This window comes from Equus caballus, chromosome 12 (assembly GCF_041296265.1).
Source record: "Equus caballus isolate H_3958 breed thoroughbred chromosome 12, TB-T2T, whole genome shotgun sequence".
Lineage (NCBI taxonomy): Eukaryota > Metazoa > Chordata > Mammalia > Perissodactyla > Equidae > Equus > Equus caballus.
Window position 1 is genome coordinate 2,153,961 of NC_091695.1, and position 22,342 is coordinate 2,176,302.

General features: G+C 47.6%; 1 protein-coding gene across 4 annotated transcripts in view; it reads right to left on the reverse strand.

Annotated features, from left to right (window-relative positions):
* Window positions 1-22,342, reverse strand: part of PAMR1 (peptidase domain containing associated with muscle regeneration 1) — a 159,453-nt gene that overhangs the window by 43,946 nt on the left and 93,165 nt on the right. For 2 of the 4 annotated variants that reach the window (XM_070229290.1, XM_023653871.2), the window contains exons 2-3: window positions 10,888-11,064; window positions 5,148-5,276 (exon numbers count right to left, since the gene is read on the reverse strand). In XM_070229290.1, the coding sequence (XP_070085391.1) occupies window positions 5,148-5,276; window positions 10,888-11,064 (306 nt within the window). The remainder of the gene's footprint in view (window positions 1-5,147; window positions 5,277-10,887; window positions 11,065-22,342) is intronic. The other 2 variants (XM_070229291.1, XM_023653872.2) reach the window with 1 other exon arrangement.

The window sequence follows — 22,342 nt, forward strand, 5'->3', positions numbered from 1 at the left end:
GTTTCTGGTGACGTCCCCCAGGTGGCTCTACAGTGCCCCAGGAAGAAGCTCCATAAATCAGTAGCACACGGCTTTATGAGCCTTTTTTCTCTCTCCCTCTCTCTCAAGTTTGCTCTGGGTCATGCCCGGTGACGGCTCAAGGACCAGCCTGCACAAATCATCGTCTCTGATATTCTAGCCCCACAGACATTTTTGGGCATGGCTTACAGCTCGTTGCCCTGCTCCTCTGCCTCCACCCAAAATAGGACTAAGAAGATAAAATGTATTAAGGATCTATCATCTCTCCCCAGAAGTCCTCTCTCATCTGGGTTGGTTTCCTAACCTTCTTACACCCTCTAGATCCTGTAGAGCCTGAAAGTCTGGACCGCTGCAATGCTGGCCAGAAGCGCAGCCTCCTGGGCGGCTCTCGGGCCCTCGCATTGCTCTCTCCTTTGGTGGCTAAGGAACTCAGTCTGAGGGCCAAGTTAAACAAACTCCACTCTGGAGGTCAGCAGGGTGGTTCCACTTAAGAAGTCAACTCTTCAGTTTAGGGAGCTTTGAGAGGAAGCCTTGATTTCAACTTTAGATACCGGTGCCTCTCATAGCAGGCATCCAGGTCGCAGTTTGCAAACACCATTCCCCACAAGAGGAACCAGCGCTCGTGGAGAAATGGCTGGTTCCAGCACCTGGATATAAATAATCAAGGTGAACTTGAAACATTTCGGGGGCGGCCAGAAAGTGAAGAGCTGCTTAAAGGAGGACACAGCGGAGCCAACTTGAAGGGTCTTCACCGGCCAACTGTGGGACAATTTGACTATCAAAACGAAAAATGATGACAACATTATGAAACACGGAGAAAACAAATTCATGAGTCTCTAGTGCAGTAAAAGAGAGAGAAAGTCAGAGGTGGGAAAACAATCAGTGAATCTCAGTGAAGGGTATGTGAATGTACTATTCTTCTAACTCTCTGTAGACTTGACATTTTCCAAAATAAAAAGTTAGAGAAAGGAAGACAGAATCAGCTCCCTTCCCTCGCCGGACACTCTGAGCTGACGAAACCAATCTTTCCTGGGCAGGAAGGGGTGACTAAAGCCCTCTCCTGGGCTCGGCGGCCTCAGGCCCTTCTCCTATTATCTCGGCTAATATAACCTGTCAGTGGTTATGAATGAACTGATCATATAACGGATTTTAAGGCTGCCATAAGTTAGGTTAATACTAATTATCACAAACATTGTCAAGGACAGCAAGCAAATAAAAGGGCTCTATCTAGCGTCCGCTCAGTGCTGAATGCTCTATAACTCAAATATAAAGGAGTCTGATCCTTTCTGGCATTTGCCTGTCACCTCCTCTTCTCTCTAAGCTTCTACCTGGCGCTCAGGAGAACAGGCCGGGGCTCACCGTGGTACTCCTCAGAGCATCCTTCAGAATCAACCGGTCAGAAAGGATCACTTGGGCGCCATCTACTGAGTAAATGCTTGCACTGCATTGGCGCTCCAGCACTGCGCCCCGGCCACGAACAGGCCGCCCCAGGGTTCAGCTCCCCCTTACTAGAGGCAGGCCGCAAAGTGCCCAGCACCAGGCAGGCATTCAACAAACAGTGAAATGAATTACTTCCACCTTTGAAGTCCCCTCACATTTATTTAGTGCCGATATGAGGTGAAGGTGGTAAGAACCTAATAACATCATATTGATGTCTTCTTCTGGTTAAGTCCTGTTCCCACAGATGGATTGTAAACTCACGGAGGGCTCATTGTTCTCCCTGGTGACCAACCCGGTGCTCCATACGAAACGATCCAGAAACGCCTGTGGCTGCGATCAGATAACATGCACTGTGTGGAACGAGGCTTTCAGAACAAGCAAAATGAAACTGAACCAACACAGAACGAGACAGGAATCTGATCACTATTCTGTTTGTTTCTGTTGACCACACTCCAATTTTTTTCTTTTATTTTTTTGGTCTCTCTTCTCTAAATTGCAAGCTCCAAGAAGGCAGGGACCACATGTCTTGCTCATCATTGTATGCCTAGCACCTAGGAGCACCTATTCAAGAAATATCTTTCGAATGGATGAGTAGACTGAGAACGAGGGCATGTGCTCCTGCTCTGCTTGCCTAGAGGCGACGACCAATTGTCCTGAGCCAGCTCAGCTGTCCTCAAGAAAGCCTTGACCCTAGACATAGACTCCATCACTATCCAACCAACCAGACTCCACATGGCCCTTACACAGAGGCTCAACCCCAGTAGTAACCAATAGGTGCTATTTGGAAAGACACATGTATAGTATTTCCTTAGGCAACTGCCATCCTTGTGCCTTGGTACTATTTGCTTTATTGATCGCCTATATGCAAATACTCCTCCCCTGCTCTGCCCGTCTCCTAAACAAACCCACTTCCTCACACAGAGTGGCTGGAGTGTTGTGTAGGAAGCAATTGCACCCCTCTCCCCTGGGATGGAGTATACCCGACTTGTCTGACTTGGGGCTTGGCCAGGTGACTTCTTTCGGAATGTTAGTGAACGGGATGTGAACAGAGGCCTTAAACGTGCCTGTGTGTTGGCTTGGCCTCTCGTGCTTCTGCAGCCCATCCAGAGAAGAGCACACCCCACGCAGCTGCTACCCTGCTGGCCTGAACCCTGAAGCCTGGAGCTACCCAGGCCAGCCCAGCTGAAATCAGTTGACCCCAGCCAACCCACGGACCCATGATAAAGAAAAATAAACATTTGCCCTTTTGAGGTGGTTTGTTACACAGCAAAAGCTAACATATATGAACACTATCACCCCTGCTCCTGAAAGCTTCAACCCAGACTCCTATTCCCTGACCACAAAACCCCTTGTATCTGCGCACTCCACTACTTTATCACCAGAATGCCCGCCTTTCCCCCACATTGAGACCGCCAGTCCCTATTCTTTCTCTACCAGGCTCTTTCTGGTTTCACGTCCTAGCCAACCTGGACAATCAGGTTTTAGCCAATCCTTGGATCAACCAAATGATTGTTTTATTCACCTCTGCTACCGTGCTGCTGACGAGCATCACCCAGCGTCCTGACTGCATCGCCTACGTAGGAGATCCAGCTTCAGCTGGTCCTCAGTCTTGCTTGGGCACGCTTTAGCTTATCACTAGCAAGTGCCTTCCCCTACTCCTCACGTGGCTGCCCCAAACCTCCGGCACGCTCAAGCCCAGCCTCACTTCTACTCTGCTCTCAGCAGAGACTTCACTTCCGACTTTCCAGTGAAAACAGAGCTGTTCCAGGGGAGAGAGTGTGGTTAAGAACAAGGGGTCTGGAATCGCACAGACTTAGGTGTCTTCCTATTCTGCCCACACTTGAGCAAAGGCACAGATCAACCATCACGTCCGGTCTACAACCTCCCCCACCCTACCTCTCCGTGATTGTTTTCTTGTCTATGTTCTCAAAGCGCTTAGCCATAGCCTAGTTCACAACTTTCCCTTGGCTTCCCACTGCAATTAGAATAACATCTAAACTCTTCACCTAATTTACCTACCTATAAGGTCATGCATGATCCGGTTCCCGTCTATGGCCCCAATCCCATCACACCCACTCACGAGGATGAAGAAAGAGCGACCTTCCATATGCAAAAGGGAGAAGCCCCCAGAGTTATCTGATATACTGCAAAGAGCAATGTGAAATCTAAAACTGTGCATTATATCTCTAAGTAAGTCTTTCTTAAGCTTCTATTGGAAATAGTTGTATTTCTGGACCATCTACTGGATTGGCAATTAAGGAACATAAAGAACCATAATGATGTATTCATTGCCTTCGTTGAGTTTCTCTTATGTGCCAGGCAGAGAGCTAAGTGCTTCACGTGCATTATCTCATTTAATTCTTGATACAGCCCTGAGGTAGGTAGCATTATTCCCATTTTAAAGAAGAGGAAACTGGGATTACCAAGGTTAAGTGACTTGGCCAAGGCCACCTGCTCATGACTGGCAAAGTCGTTATTAAACCCGGGTCTGTGTCATTCCAGAACTTGCGCTTCTGACCATTACACTACAGTCTCCAGAGAATAGCAGCTAAGGGAAGACCAGGGTTAAATCGGGCAGCTAATCTACCTGGAAGAAAATCCACCCAAGTGCTAAATCAAATTCCCTAGAAACCACCTAAAATGGCATTAAAGCTTTAAATATGCAACCAAGACCAGCACTTTAAAAGTTATCTGCATTCTGGGTAATTTAACTCCCAGCCTCCTCCTAAAATGCCAAGACGTCCCTTCTCATCCAGGTACGGCCGAGTTCCTCAGCTGCAGATCACATACCTCACCGTCTGCCCCAGATTCTTGAAACTCAGCGCCTTTTGCTACAGGTTGGATCAGGCAAAGAATACCACCAGCACTCCATCCTCCATCTCTGCCACCTGGGACCATCGGTCACCAGAGCAAACTTGCCCAGACTGTAAGACCGTCCTGACTGCTTCTGATGCAAACAGGGAGCTTGTAAAATGGGCTCAATGAAACAATAATGATTGCTTCGCTCAGATGCAGATGCTCAGAGGGGCATCCCCATCGGGGCACCACACAGGGACTCGCAAACTGAGGGAGAGGTTGCACGTCCATTCCATTTTCAAAGGATTACTGAAACTGAGAGGGGAACCCTAATAAAAATTAAGTAATTCTTGGAGATCAAGAAGAACCCAGAGCCACAACTAGAAGGACCCACAACTAAAATATATGACTATGTACTGGGGAGATTTGGGGGGGAAAAGCAGAAAAAAAAAAAAAGGAAGAACCCAGAAAGAATCCCTTCCCTGGGACAAGTGGCATGCTGACAATTCGATGTGGGCTCCAGGAACTGAACTCAGGATTCCAGAAGTTTCCAACAGAAATTCATATTTAAAATGCACCACAGACTTGGCAACTGTTTGCTGACCAACGATAATGCACACCTGCTTCTGGAATGGACACAGAGCACGCTGTTTGCAGAATGCCTCGGCTTCGTTTAGGAGAAAGGGGAAGATTTAAGAGCAGATACACACCTCCTGTGGCCAATTCCGAACAGATGGCCACAGTCCACGCTCAGCAGATGGAAGCACGTCTTACCCAGAGAGCCCTCTGGTCACCAGCATCAGAACTCAGATTCCAACAAGAGAAGCCTCAGGCCCTCGCGAGCTGAGAGCGGAAAGCAGCGCGCAGCAGGGCGGCGCTCAGGGTCTACTCACGCATGCAGTCTCCTCCGTACCAGCCGGCGCGGCACTCTGCGCAGTACACCCCCTTTACGTAGAAGTCGTCCAGAGCGCCACCCCACGAGCCGTTCCGGCAAGCCTTGCAGTTTTCAAAGATGGTACAACCTGAAACATTTCCATGAAGGGGCGTTAGAGGAAGCACTTGCAGGTGCTGATCGGCTGCACGGGGGAAACTGCCCCTTCCAGGGTCTCGGCTCAACCAAGGGCACCGGGCCTAGAAAGGTGCTGCAGCCCTTAGGAAAACTGCTCATTCTGGGGAAATGCTGGAGTCCCACATCCAGACTGAGGGGTGCAAGAGGGTGTTCTGAAAAGTAACATGAAATTACCCGCAATAAAAAGCAGAATCTATCAATGTAGTGTGTTTTTGCTCTTTATAAAAGGATTACATGCTTATTGTAGAATGTTTACAAAATTCAGACAAGCAAAAAGAATTAAATGACAAACACCTGAAATTCCATCACCTGGAGAAAACTATTGGTAACACTCTCTGTATATAAACAAATGCATTTGTGTGTGTGGATGTGAGGAAGATTGTCCCTGAGCTAACATCTGTGCCAATCTCCCTCTATTTTCTGTGGGACACCGCCATAGCGTGGCTTGACGAGCCATGTGTAGGTTCGTGTTTGGGATTCAAACCTGCGAACCCTGGGCCAGCCCCCAACAAATGCATTCTTTTTAATTAGGTTTGAGGTATATACTCTACGTCTGGTTTTGTAACTTACTTTTTCATTTAATAATAAATAGTAAATATCTTCTTGTTCCATTACATATTCTTCTATGTCATTCTACAACCAGAGTATGCCATTGGAAACAACCTTAATGCCTAATCACGGGCTCAGCCTGGAAGGTGTCAGGATGCCCCCGTCACCCTGCAGGCCACACCGGAGAGGGTTGAGCAGTTCCCAGTCAAGGGTTATTTTTAAAACATGGTCTCTTGAGGGGTGGGGGATAATGAGGAAAGGTAGAGATAATCTAATCCCACTTATTAAAACAGAGAGCTAAATTCTGGCTCTGCCATTATCCAGCTGTGTGTCCTTGAGCAAACTGCTTAAGCTCTCTGTGCTTCAATGTCCTCATACGTAAAACCGTGGTTAAAAATTGTACCTACCTCATAGAGTTGATCTAGAAATTAAACAAACACATGCAAAAGGCCTAGCGTAAGTAAGTACCCCCAAAACATGACTCTGATTATCATTCTGTGTTCTCACACCCCGCTTGGCTTATCCCCACCAGTGCAAGCAGCATGCTCAATTTTAACTGCCTATTATCTGTTTTCCTACAATAGACTGAAGTCAGGGACTGCATCTTGTTCAACATTATATCCCAGCACTAAATTCAATGGCTGGTACACAGTAAGTGTTCAATGAATATTATTTAAGTGAATGAATAAATAGACAGGCGGACAGAGGATGGATGAACGAATCGTTCATCCAGGCTTCTGAACGGAGATAACTAGTGTTTCCGTGAGCTGACAGCAGACTTCTTTGCTTTTGGCTGAACTCAGGTTCTCGTTGGCCCGTAATCTGCACACACAGGGTGGTACTCGTGCTTTCTGTGGGAGAGAGACCCACAGCCCGCTCTGCGCACCATCCTGACTTCGCTTCCCTTTTTCTGCTGACTTTGCCCAGTGCCTCCTCCCACCAGAGAGGAAGAGTCACTAATATGAGTCATCAAACTTCCGTAGGTCACGTGGCCCATAACTGGGTCCCAGCGGGATCACTGTGCCTTCTAAAAAGGCCATCTTCACCCACATGCCACTCTCCCCTCTTTGATTACTTGTCCGCTGTGCCACTGAGGAGGCAAATGGACTCTGAGTCTGCCCTCAGAGTCACTGCCAACTCTCCTTCTTGGCACCGTACCATCTGGACCATTAGGTACCTACATAGCAATTGTGGTCCAGTGAGGGCCCCAGTGCTGCCGGACATCCCTGGAAGTCACCAGTGACATCCCCACCACTGTCCCCTTGGACATGGATCCTCCTGCAACCACTGTCACCAGAAAAGACAGTTGTCTATCACGATGGAAATTCTCAAATCATGCTGACATCCCATTTCTCACCTTCGAGGCTGGCAAAAGTCCAAAATAACATTCTGTGGCAAGGCTCTGGGGAAACAGTGCCCTCCTCCACACGGTGAATGCCAAATGCATGGAGCAGGAGCTGGCAAAGGCTGGCAAAATGACACATGCACCTCCCTTGGATACAGGAATCCATCTTCTAGGAACCCCAGCGATACGCTGCAAAAATGCTAAATGCTGTATGCCTGAGGCTAGTCATGTAGTATTTATAATAGCAAAAGGCTGGAAACAACCCACATACTCATAAACTGTGGTAATCTACACAATGCAGCTATATGCAACTGTAAAAAGGAATAAAAAACTGGCTTTATACTGTCAGGGAGTGATTTCCAGCATATATTAAGAGAAAAAAAGCAAGGCAGTTAGCAGTGTTAACGGTATGCTACCTTTTGTGCAAGAAGGGGAGAGATATATAAACGTACACACATATTTGCTTGTATTGTTGAATATAGAAAACAGATGGAAAAACGAAACCTGTCTACATGTCCAGCAGGTGGTTTAACAGCACAGACAAGAGACCCGCCTCAGTCAGCGTTCACACGCAGGATTCTGACTGCACGCACCGAGGGGCGTACTCCAGGTCAACAACAAGCACGGTCGTCAGCGGTCTCAGTATCAGTACAAATAATGCTATTGCTATGTTGTACAATTATATTATCACATAAAATAAAGCAAATAAGTGATTAGGTTAAAATATTAGGAAACAGGATTTTCACCCTGAGAGAAAAGACATACAAACATAAAATTGAAGAAGTTAATTAAACCACCCTGGAACATTGCATTTAAATCTGAGTATCAGCATAAACACACTTTTTTCTTTTTTAAAAAATACATATTTCCTAGCTCCATCCACTTAAAAAAAAAAAACCCAAACCTAGTAACAATGATATTCCAATAGCAAGGAGCACCTCAAGTGCCCAGACTGTGGTGTCAGACCAGAGTTCCTGGGAGAAACGGCTGATCCCAGATCTGGGATAGAAAATGTACAAGAAGAGCCTGAAACATCTCCTCATGTGAGAAATCAAGGCGGTCTTCAAAGACTGGCGTGGGCACATCAGAACACAGGACACAGGGGCTCCCGGGGTCCTGCACGCCTTAAAATGAATAATGACTGAAATGGATTAAGCCACACAAATAAATAAAAATACCTAACTTCACAATCACACACACACAGATCACCAACAGGGACTTCTAGGACGTCCACTCACTATTTTGAAAATTAGTGAAAGAAAAGAAAAAGGCGTTTCTCTAGCCTTTCCTTTCAAGGTAACCAAATGGTTGAGGTGGGACAGCTCTGCGCTCTTTAGATGCCAAGATGCCTCCTAGCATCACTCAAAGTGGCAATGCTGGCGCCTCCTGTGTGACGCAGCGGGAAGCACACAGCACCTCCTGAGAACATCACTGAAAGACTTCAACACCACTGCCAAGGCCCCTCATCGGGAGACCCTGGCTTAGCTCTCAAAATCTCCTTAGAAAATTTGGAGGCATTACTCCACAACTGCCCTACAAACTACACTCACCATCAGGAAACAGGGCGGGCGGTTTCTTTCCTGGATCAAATGTGCAGAGGTGACACTGCGGTCACGCCTACTTTAAAGCTCAGCATTACTCTCTCCCAAGAAGGAAGATGCTTTAGAAGTACCACGTGTATACTTGAGCCCCGGTTTTTTCCTATTCTGTAGTTTCCCACGAAAGAAGGTCCCTGGTAGAAATGTGTGTCATTCTCTATGTTTGCATAAGAAGGGAGAGCAGGGAGAGAATGTCCACAGCACACTTTTGACCTTCTTCCAACCTTCCTTCCAGGAAGGCGTGTTCGCAGCTCTCTGCGGCCTCCTTTTGGTCTGCCCTGGAGAGTTGAGTCTCCCCTGGGATGAGTCAGGCGGACGAGGCAGCAGACATGAGAGCAGCAAGAGCACGTCCAGGAGTCGGGAATCACGTTGGAAACATCTTCAGCGTGAGGATCAGCATCCACCCAGGCCTCCACCAAGACAGGTACTTCAGCAAGAAAGGACAATCACTGTCCCGTCCACAGCGGGGGTGGGGAGAGGCTCTGGAAGAAGCTAGCTTCAGCCGGCTATGCAGGCAAAGGAACGGGCACCACGGCCTGGGAAGCTCCCATCTCACGCTTAGACGCTGTCTTATCACATGTCCGGCTCAGAGCCAGAGCACCAAGCTTGATGCTGCTCTTCCTCCCCTCCTCCCCATCCAAGCAATCCCGAACCGTCAACTCCTCAACTCCGCTCTTTCATCTCTCAAATCCCAGCCTCTCTCTGTCCTTAGCCTTCTACGTTCAGTAAGGTCTCCATTATCCTCCCCTGCCTCTGGCTGTGTCCTTCCGCCAATCCTTTCCCCAAACTACAGCTAAAGAGAACACTGGCTTCCACCTCTTTACTGAGAGATCTCCAATGTCACTAAAACGTCTTGAGGATGTAGCCTCAACTCCAGGGCACAGCTTGCAAAGCCCTTCAGGGTCTGGCCCCTGGGCTCCCTCCGATGGCTCTCTGAATCTTCTCTCTTCGTCTGTCTCTCTCTCTCCGTGTCTCTCATCACACACTTACATACACACATATACATACTCGTACATACACACTCATGCACACACCTATACACTCATACACACACACCTATACACTCACACACATACACACACCTATACACTCATACACACACTGACACACTCATACACACACCTATACACTCATACACATATACACACCTATACACTCACACACACACTCATACACATACACACACTCATACATGCACATAAATACACTCATACACACATATACATACACACTCATACAACTTACACACACACACACTACACTCATACACACTTACACACACACATATACACTCAGTTACACACAGACTCATACACACTCACACACACACACCTATACACTCACACACACAAATACACTCATACACACATACACACTCATATAACTTACACACACCCATCATACACACATATACATGTATACACTCAGTTACACACATACAGACTCATACACACTCACACACACATACACACACACTCCTCCTGCCAGACTGAGCTTCTTGCAATTCTGCAAACCCCATGCTTTCTCTTGCCACAGGGCCTTAGCACGTGCTGCCCTATATGGCTTGACCTGCCTGCCAGATCCACTTAGCCCTTTCAGTTTGCTGCTTGCATCTCAGCACACACATCACCTCCTCTAGCAAGTCTCCACCGACCTCCCCTCCATGACCCCCAGCCCCATCCGTGCTCCCAGGGTCCCTGTGCTTCTCCGTCACAGCGCTCACCATGCTGTACTACAGCTGCCTGGTTACCCCTCCATCTCCCACCAGGCTGCAAGCTCTGGGAATGCGGGGAATGTGTCTTTTTAATCCTTGTATACCCGCAACCTGACACAGCACATGGCTGCTCAGTCTGTCGAGTGAATGAATGAATGAGTGGATGAATCCACAGCTTTACAAGTCTACCATGAAAAGGGCACGAACTCCCCAGTTCCTTGGCTCCGTCATGCCACTTTCAATAATCACGGCATCACGGCCCCCTCACGTCTGCCTGCCAAAAGTCAAGTGTCTCGCCTGCTCCCATCCACGACCTCAGAAAACATGGAGGCGACTGGAGGCCCCGTCCCACACTCACCGGGGTGGATCAGGCAGGAGTCACACTCGTTCTCCTCGTTCCTGCAGCAAGGGATGGTGTACCCCACGACCTCCTTCCGCCCGGGGCAGACGCATTCGATCTGATCATATTCGCAGCACTCGCGACACATGATGTTCCACTCGGCTCCGGGGCAGCCTTCGTTAACGACCGTGTACTCTGGAACGGGAACCAGCAGGTGAGGACGTAGGCCTGGCGGGAAGGGCGAGACCCACGGGTGCTCGACTGCTGAGGAGCAGCCAGGCCCAGCCTGGGTGACAGAGAACACTGCGTGCATGCTTCCCAGGCCAATGTCGGCAAAGCGGACTGGCCCACCTCAAAGGGCGTTCAGGACCACCCCCTGGCACACAGATGAAATCTGTTAGAACTGTTATTCATTTTTTTAATTTTTTTAATCAAAAAGAAAGAAGGAAAAGAAATCATGTTTTATCAATATATAATCTAAGTGGATTGATAGATATATACATAAATAGCTTATACACAAGTATACATCTCAAATATCTACAATCATTTCTATTTTTGCTGGGGTGCATCAGGCCACGGCTCACAGCTACTTAGGTTGTGCACTGCACAACTCCAGGAGGAGCCACTGAACCGCACAACTGCATGGTGCAGCCCAGGCCCTTGGGCCATCAAGAGAGCATGCAGACCACTTTCCAGACCAGGCCATTCAAGCGAAAAGGCCGGCTGCAAAGGACGGGCCAAGCCATTTCCTCCAGACTCAGCTGCTCGATTTCTCAGCATGCCGTGTTTATGGTATCTTCAAAGCTAAAACCAACAGCAAAGACAAAAAGTATCTTAATTAGTATGTTTGGGCGAATTTCGGTGTTCACAGGAGTGAGCTCACTGGCAGAGCTTCATTCAGTCCGAAATGCAACTGAGTGTTCTTTCCCACGAGAAAAAAAGTATTCCTTCCTGGGTAGGATTTCTTTCTTTTTTTTTCTCTCTTTTAAAATGTACCTTTAGTAAACGAAAAAGACAAAAACATCTGGTAAAATCTACAAGAGGAGCCCGTGGGAGGTGGCCCAGAGGAATCCAGGCTGAGAAACAGACTTAGCTTTGATTTGCTCCTCTTTCTTCCCCACACGCCACTTCTAAAAATTGTGCACAAAGATGAGGATTGAGGCAGAAATAGGTCACCTATCAGAGGGAGAAAGTGAATCTGGGTTCCTGTGAGGCTGTCCCTCCAAATCCCGGGCAGCGATCCCCAGCATGCTCTGGGGGCCAGCAAACCAACCCCAGCACCTGTGGGGGCGTCTACCCTCTTGAATTTCATAGTTGAGTTTAGCTTTCTATTTTCTTCCCTCGAATTTGAAGTCCGACACAGGGGTGATCATTCTTCATCTGCCAAGGGGAGCCCTTTAAGAAAGCCATCACCGTCTAGTCTCAGCCTCAGGTCATAAGAACATTCTAGAATCACAGAAAGGAACGACTACTCGCATAACAAGGGATGGTTCTCTACACTGAATAAATTTAGCTTTATGAAATATTTGCCCACTTTTTTCCCACAAACACCGGTGGATCGGCAAAGACCCTCACACTGGCACTCGGGAATGAGCCCGAGAGCACCGTGGCCTTGTCACTGCTGAGGCTGTTTCCCCCGGGCCCTGTGAGCCCTCTGGGATGGACGCCAGGGCTGCCTTAGCAGAGCTCCCCACGTCTCCACGGTTGGCTGGAGGAAGTGAATGCCTTCTCAAGTCCAGATGAGAACGCAGCAGTTAAAAGTGAAGGGGAGCAGAAGAAAACACGGGGTAACCCTCCACGATCTGACATTTGGTTGTGAATTCTCGGACATGACACTTACGCATGAGCAACAAGATAAAAACAGATAAATTGGACTTTATCAAAATTTTAAAAAATTGTGCAACAAAAGGCATTGTTAAGAAAGTGAAAAGACACCCTATAAAATGGGAGAAAAGATTTGCAAATTATATGTCTCATAAGGGTTTAATATCCAGAGCATATAAAGAACTCCTACAACTCAACTACAAAAAGACAACCCAATTTTTTAAATAGGCAAATAGCATGAATAGACATTTCTCCAAAGAAGATACAGAAATGGCCAACAAGCTCATGAAAAGATGCTTGACCTCACAAGTCATCGGGGAAACACAAATCAAAACTACCTCACAGTATTGGGATGGCTACAAAAAAGGAAACTAAGAGTTGGCAGATGGAGAAAAGTTGGAATCATCATATATTACTGGTGGGAATGTAAAATGGCGCAGCTGCTGTGGAAACCCGTTTGATGGTTCCTTCAAAAGCTAACTGTAGAATTATCACGTGACCCAGCAATTCTCCTCCCACATATATACCCAAAACATCAAAAACAGGGACTCAAATGGATTTGTATGCCAATGTTTATTGCAGAATTATTTACAACAGCTAAAAGGTGGAAACAACCCAAGTGTCCATCAACAAACGAGTGAATGGGGCCGGCCCAGTGGTGTAGTGGTTAAGTTTGCATGCTCGACTTTAGCAGCTCAGGGTTCGCAGGTTCAGAGCCCTGGTGCAGACCTGCACACCACTCATCAAGCCATGCTGTGGTGGCGTCCCACATGTAAAATAGAGGAAGACTGTCACAGATGTTAGCTCAGGGACAATCTTCCTCACCAAAAAAAGGAAAAATGAGTGAATAAACAAAATGTGGTATGTACGCACAATGTTGTTTAGAATGTGGAATATTATCCAGCCATAAAAACAAATGAGGTTCTTATACAACCTACAATTTGGATGAATCTTGAAAACACTACACTTAGTGAAAGAAGCCAGACACAAAAGGACAAATATCATCCTTAAAAAATTTTGGAAATAGTGGTGATGGCTGCACAACACTGTGAATATAATTAATGCCACTGAACTGTATACTTAAAATAGTTAATATGAGAAAGTTTATGTTATATATATCTTACCACATTTTTTAATGTAAAAAATAGAGAAAACAAAATGGTTCAAGGCTCAGGCAGTGGAGTAGACAGACCTGGGCCCGGGGTACCACCCCACTACACTGGGCGCAGGACCTTAACTACGCTCCTTTCTGCAGTCAGCCTCAGTTTACCTTCCAGTAAATGAGTACACTTTATCCAACCCAGAGGCCTGTGCAAGGACTAGACAACGTCTATCAAGCACTTCCCAGCGCCGGCCTGCAGCGAGCATTCAACAACCAGCAGCTTAAAAACGGAAACAGCACAGGGCCCGTCTCCCAAGGCTCTTACTTTTGAAATCAACAGCATGTCAATTTCGTACTGAAAATGTTCACATTGTTTCCCACTGCATTTGGAACAAGCCCCATGCGCCTGCCACGGCCCACAGAGCCCTCCCTGCCGACCCCTCCACCCTTCTTTGGCCTCTGCTTCCCACCTTCCGGCAGTTTCTTGAAACCCCCAAGCTTTTGCCCCCCTCACGGCCTTCACATCTGCTTTTCCCACCATCTCTGTCGCAACCTTTCAGGCTTCATGTCAATGACACCTGCTCTGAGCGGTCCTCACCCACTTTCTCATCTGAACCCCCACCTCCGCCATCCCCCTCAGGGTCGTCCCTATCACAGCATCCATCCCACTTGTTTCCTTTCTCAGCCCTTAACACAACTGAGAATATTTTCTATGTTTCCACTTACTAGCTTGTTGTCTGCCTCCCTTGCAAGACCATAAGGCAGCAAGAACCACATCTAACTTGTTCACAGCTGCTGGGGAAAGGCCTGGCACGCAAGAGGCGTTCAATAAATACTTGCTGAATGAATCGGCCTTAACTTGAGAGCCACCCTCCCTTCAATAGTCCAATATTTCCATCCAGGGGGGCCAGCTTGGAGCTAAAGCCCAGCAAACCTGGCCCCGCCCCGTAATTTGCCAATATCAGAGCTGGGGCACCTTCCCTCTGGTGGTAAAGAGTTTGGAACAGCAGTTCGGGTGACCTGACGTGGGTCCAAATTCCCTTGCCACAGCCCCACATTGTCCAGCACATGATTTCTCCACTTTCGGAACAGCAAATATGCGGTGGGGTGTGGCTCGTGTCTCACCCCTTCCCTCCCTTCACCCTAGGGCAAGCACTGTGCCCTTCTAGGTTTTCTAAGAATTCATAAATACTAATAACTCCTGGGCTGGGGGGCACCAACAGGATACAAGTCATTTCAACTTTTGTAAGACTCTGTTCTTAACTGTGGAAGGCCAGGTCAGGGCCGCGCGGCTCCAGCAGAGGGCAAAGCCTGCTTCTCCTCCAGCAGACTCACCCCCTCCCGCCCGGCCACGGGACACTGCAGGCCTCTCTCCTACACAGGAAGTAAGTCCCTAAAGTGCCTTCAGAGGCATTTCTCCTCATTTCAAGGAGCAAGCCCACCTCTGCCGTCCCTGGCCCTTTATACTAACTTTATAGGTAATGTCCAGAGTGTCATATCCTCTTAGCCAAAGGGAACGCTCCCAGGGAGCCCAGCTACATACCGTCCGCCAGGTCAGCCAGCCGGCTCCTTTTCGAGGAGTCTGTGTGTGGCAGACAGAATACAGGCACCCAAAGACATCCGCATCCTAGCCCCAGAACCTGTGAAAATGTTACGTTACTGGCAAATTACGTTACTGTAACTAATGTAAGGATCTTGAGATGGGAAGAATAGGCTGGCTTGCCCAAGTGGGCCCAATGCAATCACAATGCAATCACAAGGACCCTCACGGAAGGAAGGCAGTGGGGTCAGAGTCAGAAAAGGAGAAGCGACGACAGAAGCAGACAGTGCAGGGACGTGCTTTGAAGATGGAAGGAAGGGACCACGACCCCAGGAATGCAAGCAGCCTCCAGAAGCTGGACAGGGAAGGAAACATTCTCCCCTGGAGCATCACAAAGGAATGCAGGCCTTCTGACACCTTAATGTTAGCCTCCTAAGACTCATTGCAGACTTCTCACCTCCAGAAGTATAAGACAATAAATATGTGTGGTTTTAAGTTACTAAGTTTGCAGTAATTTGTTACAGCATCCATAAGGAACTAACACACTGTGTCTTCTCAAAAGAAGGGTCAACCCACAGCAAGTCATTTAATCATTCTGTTCCTCAGTTTCCCCACTAAGCACAGTGCCAAGACTGTGGGTAAATTGAGAAAGTCTTCTTCCATTCCACAAGCATTTATTGAGTGGCCACCATGGCCCATGTAGGAGGCTGGGTGCCAGGACCCAATGGAGAGAAAAAGAGACACCATCCCTGGCCTCATGGAACTCACAGTTTCACAGAGGAGCAGACGGAAAAAACGTCCAGGCCCCAGGCACGTTCATTCATCCCTAATGCTTCCATTGAATAAAATGTCATTTTTTTCATTATAAAACACTCTGCATTTTAATATGCAAGATTCCTTTTGAAAGCTTCAAAGACACATAATCACTAACTCTGATGAGGAAAATGTAGGATGCTCTGAGAATGAACAAATGGTCATGAAGGGACATTAGCACCAAATCTCCCAGAGTCACAGGGTTAGGGGGATATAAACAAAATCACAGATAGAAATCTATCTATTTGCCAAGTTAAGACCACTGCCCAAGAATACGGAAGGGATGGGGGAGGCGACGGTTTTAATGGTCTCATAATCCAGCCCTTTCCCCTCTGGTCTGGCAAACCCAGCCCCCTTCCTCCCCCCAGCTTGAACAGAGACAGGAAAGTGCCCCCAAAACATATGTGTAAGAAATAAACAGATAACTAAACTATTCTATGAGAAATATTTAAAATTGACCAGCTGAAGAGACTTAGAAACACAATAAGCAGACAAAAGCAATCTCCCGGACTTTTTCCCTCCATTGATTGGAATTACATTTGTAAGAAGGGCACGTTGGGCATTTGGCTTTAGCTGTACAAATATCAGGGAATTTCAACACAGTGCTAAAGGCCAGTTCCAGAAACTAGAGAAATACTAACAGCAGTGGAAGCTACCTACCGAATGTTTTCATATATGCACACTCAAGCATTTCAGCATTTGTTTAGCTAAAGTGCTTTTATATTCTTTATGCAGTTTAATCTTCAAGATGATCCAGCAAGGTAGGTAACACATTTTCTTTGAGGTTAAAATGCTCTAGTCCAACCTCCTCACTTTACAGTGATGAAAAGGACTAGGTAGGTTAGAAGCAGAGAGAAATGCCAGAGCAGCTCTTTTAGGGGATGAATTCTGAGAGGAAAGGGAGGCCCCCAGAACTGCAGGCCCGGCCCAGGGGGAGGTGAGCAAGCCTGCCGCTCAGGGGAACAGCCCAGGACAACCTCCAGCTTCACCAGCTCCTGGAGCTGAGCAAACCCTACTTGGCCTTCCACAGTTAAGAGCACGGCCTTATAAAAGCTGCAGATGAGTTTTACCCCGCCAGTGCTGCCCAGGCAATGAGCACAAATAAAGCACGAAGAAGTCAGGAGCACGCCCTGGGAGAAGCCGGGGCGCTGACAGCTAGAGCGCGTGCCTACAACCACAGCGCAAAACTGAGCTTTGAGTTCCAGGCACCAGGCACGTTCGTTCATCCCTAACGCTTCCATTGGATAAAGCACCATTTTTTTCTTTATAAAACACTACACATTTTAATATGCAAAATTCATTTTGAAAGCTTCAAAAAACAAAGTCATAAATAGAGGACTAAAGAGCATTCAGAAATAACCTTAACATCTTGTTGTCTGTGCTTCAAGCTGTCTTCTCCCAGTGGACACAGAGACGCAGGTATAGAGACCGCTGACGGGCACACATAGTCTTCTTATCTCTCAGAACCGGTAACGTACTAGGTTTTGGTTTAGAAACTGCCTTTTTTCTTAGATCACGGACATTTCTCTTGACACTGAGTAGTCTTCAAAAGCGATTTAAAATGGCTGCATAATTATGCCATGTCTGCAAGGGCTCCCTGCCCCCTTTTTAATCAGGGTGTACAAATATCAAGAGAGTTGCACGCTACTTTGGTATCATAAGCTTTGCCCAAGCCCTTCTCTCAGCTGCCACGCTTGGGGGCAGCCGTGCTCCCACCTCCTATCCAAGTGGACAGGCAGTTATATTGGTCCAGCTCTGGTTCTTCCAGATTCACTTTGGAAAATAGGAGACATTTAACGTCTTCAGCCTGTTTCATCAAGAGGAATACTAAGGCAATGACAACAGTGCTGACCAACAGGCCCGGTTCAGCTTTCATACAGGAGGTGAACAAGTGAACAGATGAGTCAAAGTTGGCTGTCATCATCATCATCGTTATTTTGCACAGCCCTATATCGGCCCGACAGTTTGCCTTAGGGGGTCCAATAGTGATCTATTTCCACTGCGGACAAGATGGAGAAAACATCAGCCCTCAAAAAGGAGCTTAGCTCCACAGACGGCAGGGGGAGCAATGGCGTCCCCTTAGCACGGTCCCCAAGCGCCACGTTTCCAACAGTAGATTTTAAGGAAATAGGTTGGCATAGCTGTTAAGGTCAATCTGAAAAAACTCAGTGGATTCTTTATGAAAACAAGGATCAGCCTGTTCCAAACATGATTGAAACATCCGTTGTCAGACCAAGACTACCCCAGAAGGTGGCAAAGAAAGGCACTTCTATCATGCTCCTCCTTGATGTTAGAACCTTTCTTTCTGTCCATCAAAAACTGCACAGTCCTCCCATGTAACCACATTTAATTAAAATGTCTACTGAGTTTTTACCATCCTGCATTCTATAAACCTTCTGAGACCAGAGGGAGAGAAAAAGCCGTATGAATCAGAGAGCAGTTAGGCAGCTTGGGCTCCTCACTCATCCTCTGTCGGCCCCCGCCCCCTCTTGTGGTGTCCAAACTCCCCGAGGGATGTCTAACCAGCACACAACATTCCTGACGGCCCGAGGGTCTGACCGCCCACTCCATGGGGCCGATGACAGACAAGCGAATCCCAGGCAGGAATGACTGTGAGTCAGGGTGATGGAATGCTTCCTGGGGCCCTGGGTGACGCTCAATCTCCTCCTGAGCCTTTGAGAACCATCCCATCACCAAGCGACCCTCTGTCCCAGCCTGGCTGGATTCTCGACCTCAGTGACTGGGTCTTCCCCTCTCACAGCGCCTCTTGATAACGAGATAATGATAGCTGGAGAGTCAAGGCCTTCATCACTCCACACCGTGGCTCCTATTCATCCTCCCCTACTCCCTGGGTCCCAGCACTCACTGGGAGCATATCTGAGCCCTTAGCACAGGCCAGCTCACTGAATCATCACAGTACCCTTCCATGTATTATTTTCTTCATTTAATAGATGAGGAAACTGAGAAACAGAGAGAGTAAATAAAACGCCCCAGGTGGCACAGCTTTCAGGTGAAAGAAGAAAGATCAGAATCCAGTTCCTTCTGGGGCCAAAGTCTTCTTCCTTTCAACACACTACCTTGATTCTAGAGAGCTCACACCCCTGACTTTACAGATTAAGAATGCAGCATTGGTGCAGGAGACACACTTGGGAATCAGGCCGCCCAAATTTTAATCCTGAATCTGCTCCTCTTTTATGTTGTTGGACAATCACAGACAAGACAGCTTGCTGCAGCTTTTCCACAAAGCCTCAAGCGGACGGAGGTGGATCGATGGGGCTGTTGATGTCCCTGCAGTTGAAGAAGACAATGAGCATAAAGGGCCTTGGAAGACAAAGTGCCTATTTGTCCAAACATTAGCAGTCTTCTCTGCAGGATAAACACCATCACACCTTTGTCTAAGACACAGATGGCCACAGGAGTGAGGATGGGGAGCGGCAGGGCCTCCTCCAGGGCCCCCAGACCTGGCGTTCCAAGCAGCCTGCTCGCGCTTACATCAAGGCCTTCGGGTCCTCCCCTTGCTTCCAGATCTCCTAGTCTCTTTTTTGAACACCCCCTCTTCAGACACCTATTTAAAGAGGACATACCTGCTGCTTCTCTTCTAGAAATAAAAATTCTACATTGACAGCAGAAGGGAAAAACCCAAACTCCAGCATCTTGGAAGAGCCCCCAGTTGCCATTATCTTCAACAACTGCGGTCTGGAAATCCTTGAAGGACAGCTGCTTCTGGGTTGTTTCAAATGTTGGAATATGAGCTGAATACATCTTATTTTTTATTAGCATTGGCTACTAGTGAAATAACTTAACAATGCATCTCAAAGTACTTGGCAGAGACCTCAGCAAACGTCCTATCAACTAAAGCAATAGAACGCCTAAGTTAAAAACAGCGAAACTTAAGCTGTACCCCAAAAATCCAATCCGGATTCCCCCGGATCCAAGAATTCTACAAACTACCCCACCTGCCCCCAGGCTTCCATACCTTCAAACCTTCTGAGTCAGTGTGCCAGGGCTACATGGGATCTTGGGGCCACACCTACCCCTTGCCAATGGCTTCCAGAGTTAGTGCTATTGTCTTACATCCCGGTTCACCGACGCCAAGCAGAAGCCAGATTTTTCTTCTACCAAAGGCAGCTGGCCAACAGCAGATGTCAAGTGTGGAGGGATGTTGAACAAGGGTGATAAATTTACAACAGTGCGTCCGATAGCTCACTAAGCCCTAAGCGGGCAGCAGCTTCAAGCAGGCTGGCCCTCGTTATAGCTACCTCCCACAGCGCTGCAAGCCAGAACAAGATGGAGGGGAAGTGCTTTTTGCCTGAGGATTTCTGGCCAGCTCCGCCTCGAAATCTCAACAGGTGGTGATGAGCAACGTCTCATGTTTGGGAGGCAACATCATTGACCAGAATCACCTACTCCGCAAGACGCCATCCCCACAGCCCCTGCAAGAAACGACCACTCGTCCTATTTCAACCACGGAGAAACTAAGGCACAGCACGTGGATGGCATTTTCCCTAAGGCTGGAAGGTGGATGCACGACAAAACCAAGGGGAGAAAGCAAGCCTCAGAGAGAGAAACTTACGGTGAATCTCCAGGGAGTTTTCTTTCTGACACAGAGTCACAAACGAATAGGACAGGACCGTGGACTCCAGTGAAGTGGGCCTCAAGAGGACCACGTAACTTCCATCCTACTATAGACAGAACACCCAGTCCTTCTTCTCAATTCCTTGTGAAACGTGTGCCAGTGGGGAACACAGCAGAAAGGAGAGGAGGAGAGGATGACTTTCATTTCCTGAGTGAGGCTTCTTTTCAAGGCATTACACTAAGCATTTTAAATAGATTGTCTCAGTTATCGTCTTGCAATAAATCCCAAATCAAGACACTATTATCCTCAGTCTACAGGTTGGAAGGTCGTAAGGCCACACTAAAGAGGTTATGTAACTTGCCCAGAAAAACCAGCCATAAATGACAGAGCCAGGACTCAAATTCTCACAGCTATTTTAAACCATAATATTCTATACCCCACGTATATACATATTCATACATACACACACCTAAATATATACACATCCCTGCCTACGCTTTATTCTTCTGGGTACATGTGTATTCAACCTTGACCACATCCATACCAAGACACCTATATTGAAGATGAATTCCATAAACATGACAAGCGAGGGCTGAATCTTTCCTGAGCAGCACATGGGTTACTCAAGTCTCCCTAGGCAGGATGCCCTTTAAAGAAACAGCTGGTTTTATCCTCACCCATTGCTACTGAAGTCATCCAGTCTGAAACAAGTCTGGGCAGAGGGAGAGGCAGGCAATGCCGGGGCCAAGGGAGAAGCTGTGTTGCATGACAACAGGAACAATATTTAGCGAAGGGAGGAAGAAAGTAGTTCCCAGAAGCAGCACACAAGGGGTTGATGAACAGCTCAAACACATGTGCTGTCTCCACGGGATACAGCCCCAGTGTAAACAGCCCAGACCACTTCCGGGTTGTGCAAATCAGGGTCATGGTGACTGAGCGATACCAGAACACGAGGGCAAATAACAAGGGATTGGAGACAAGCCCCTCTGTGCGTGCGTGTGTGTGTGTGTGTGTGTGTTAGAGAGGGAGGGGAAGAGGAGAGGGTTGTTGGTGATGAATGGAACTTGGACTCAGAGTTCCCCGGGATTAGAAGGATGCTCAAATATTCTCCTTATTTTTGAAGAGACAGTGTGACCGTCACCAAGGATATGATCTGGTTGGGCAGTCAAGTTGCAGCTTTCATCGCTCCCCAGAACTGGCACGTCACCATGGGCACTCATCAATCAGACTCACGCCTCAGACTGCCCAGTGAGCTCAAACCAATCACAGTAAAGCAACCCGAACATGAGAAATGCGTTTCCTTGACAAACCATGCGGGTCAATGCTGGCGAGGACCATTCTCACGGCAACATGAATGGGATTGTCTCCATGGTTCTTTCAACATCTCAGCAAGTGTTAAGTGACCGGGACGTCAGACTTCCCACTATGCCTCAGCAGAAGTCTGAAGAGAAGCCCATGTTTTGCAGACTTTCAAATTCCCTTCGTATCCTGTCTTCTATAACGGTGAGATACTCTCCAATGTTTTATTCGTTATAAGCAAGAGACCAGAGTTTTCCAACCTATACTCCAGGGAGCACTAATTCCACTGTACGGTGTAAGGTCTTATGTGAAGACGGAT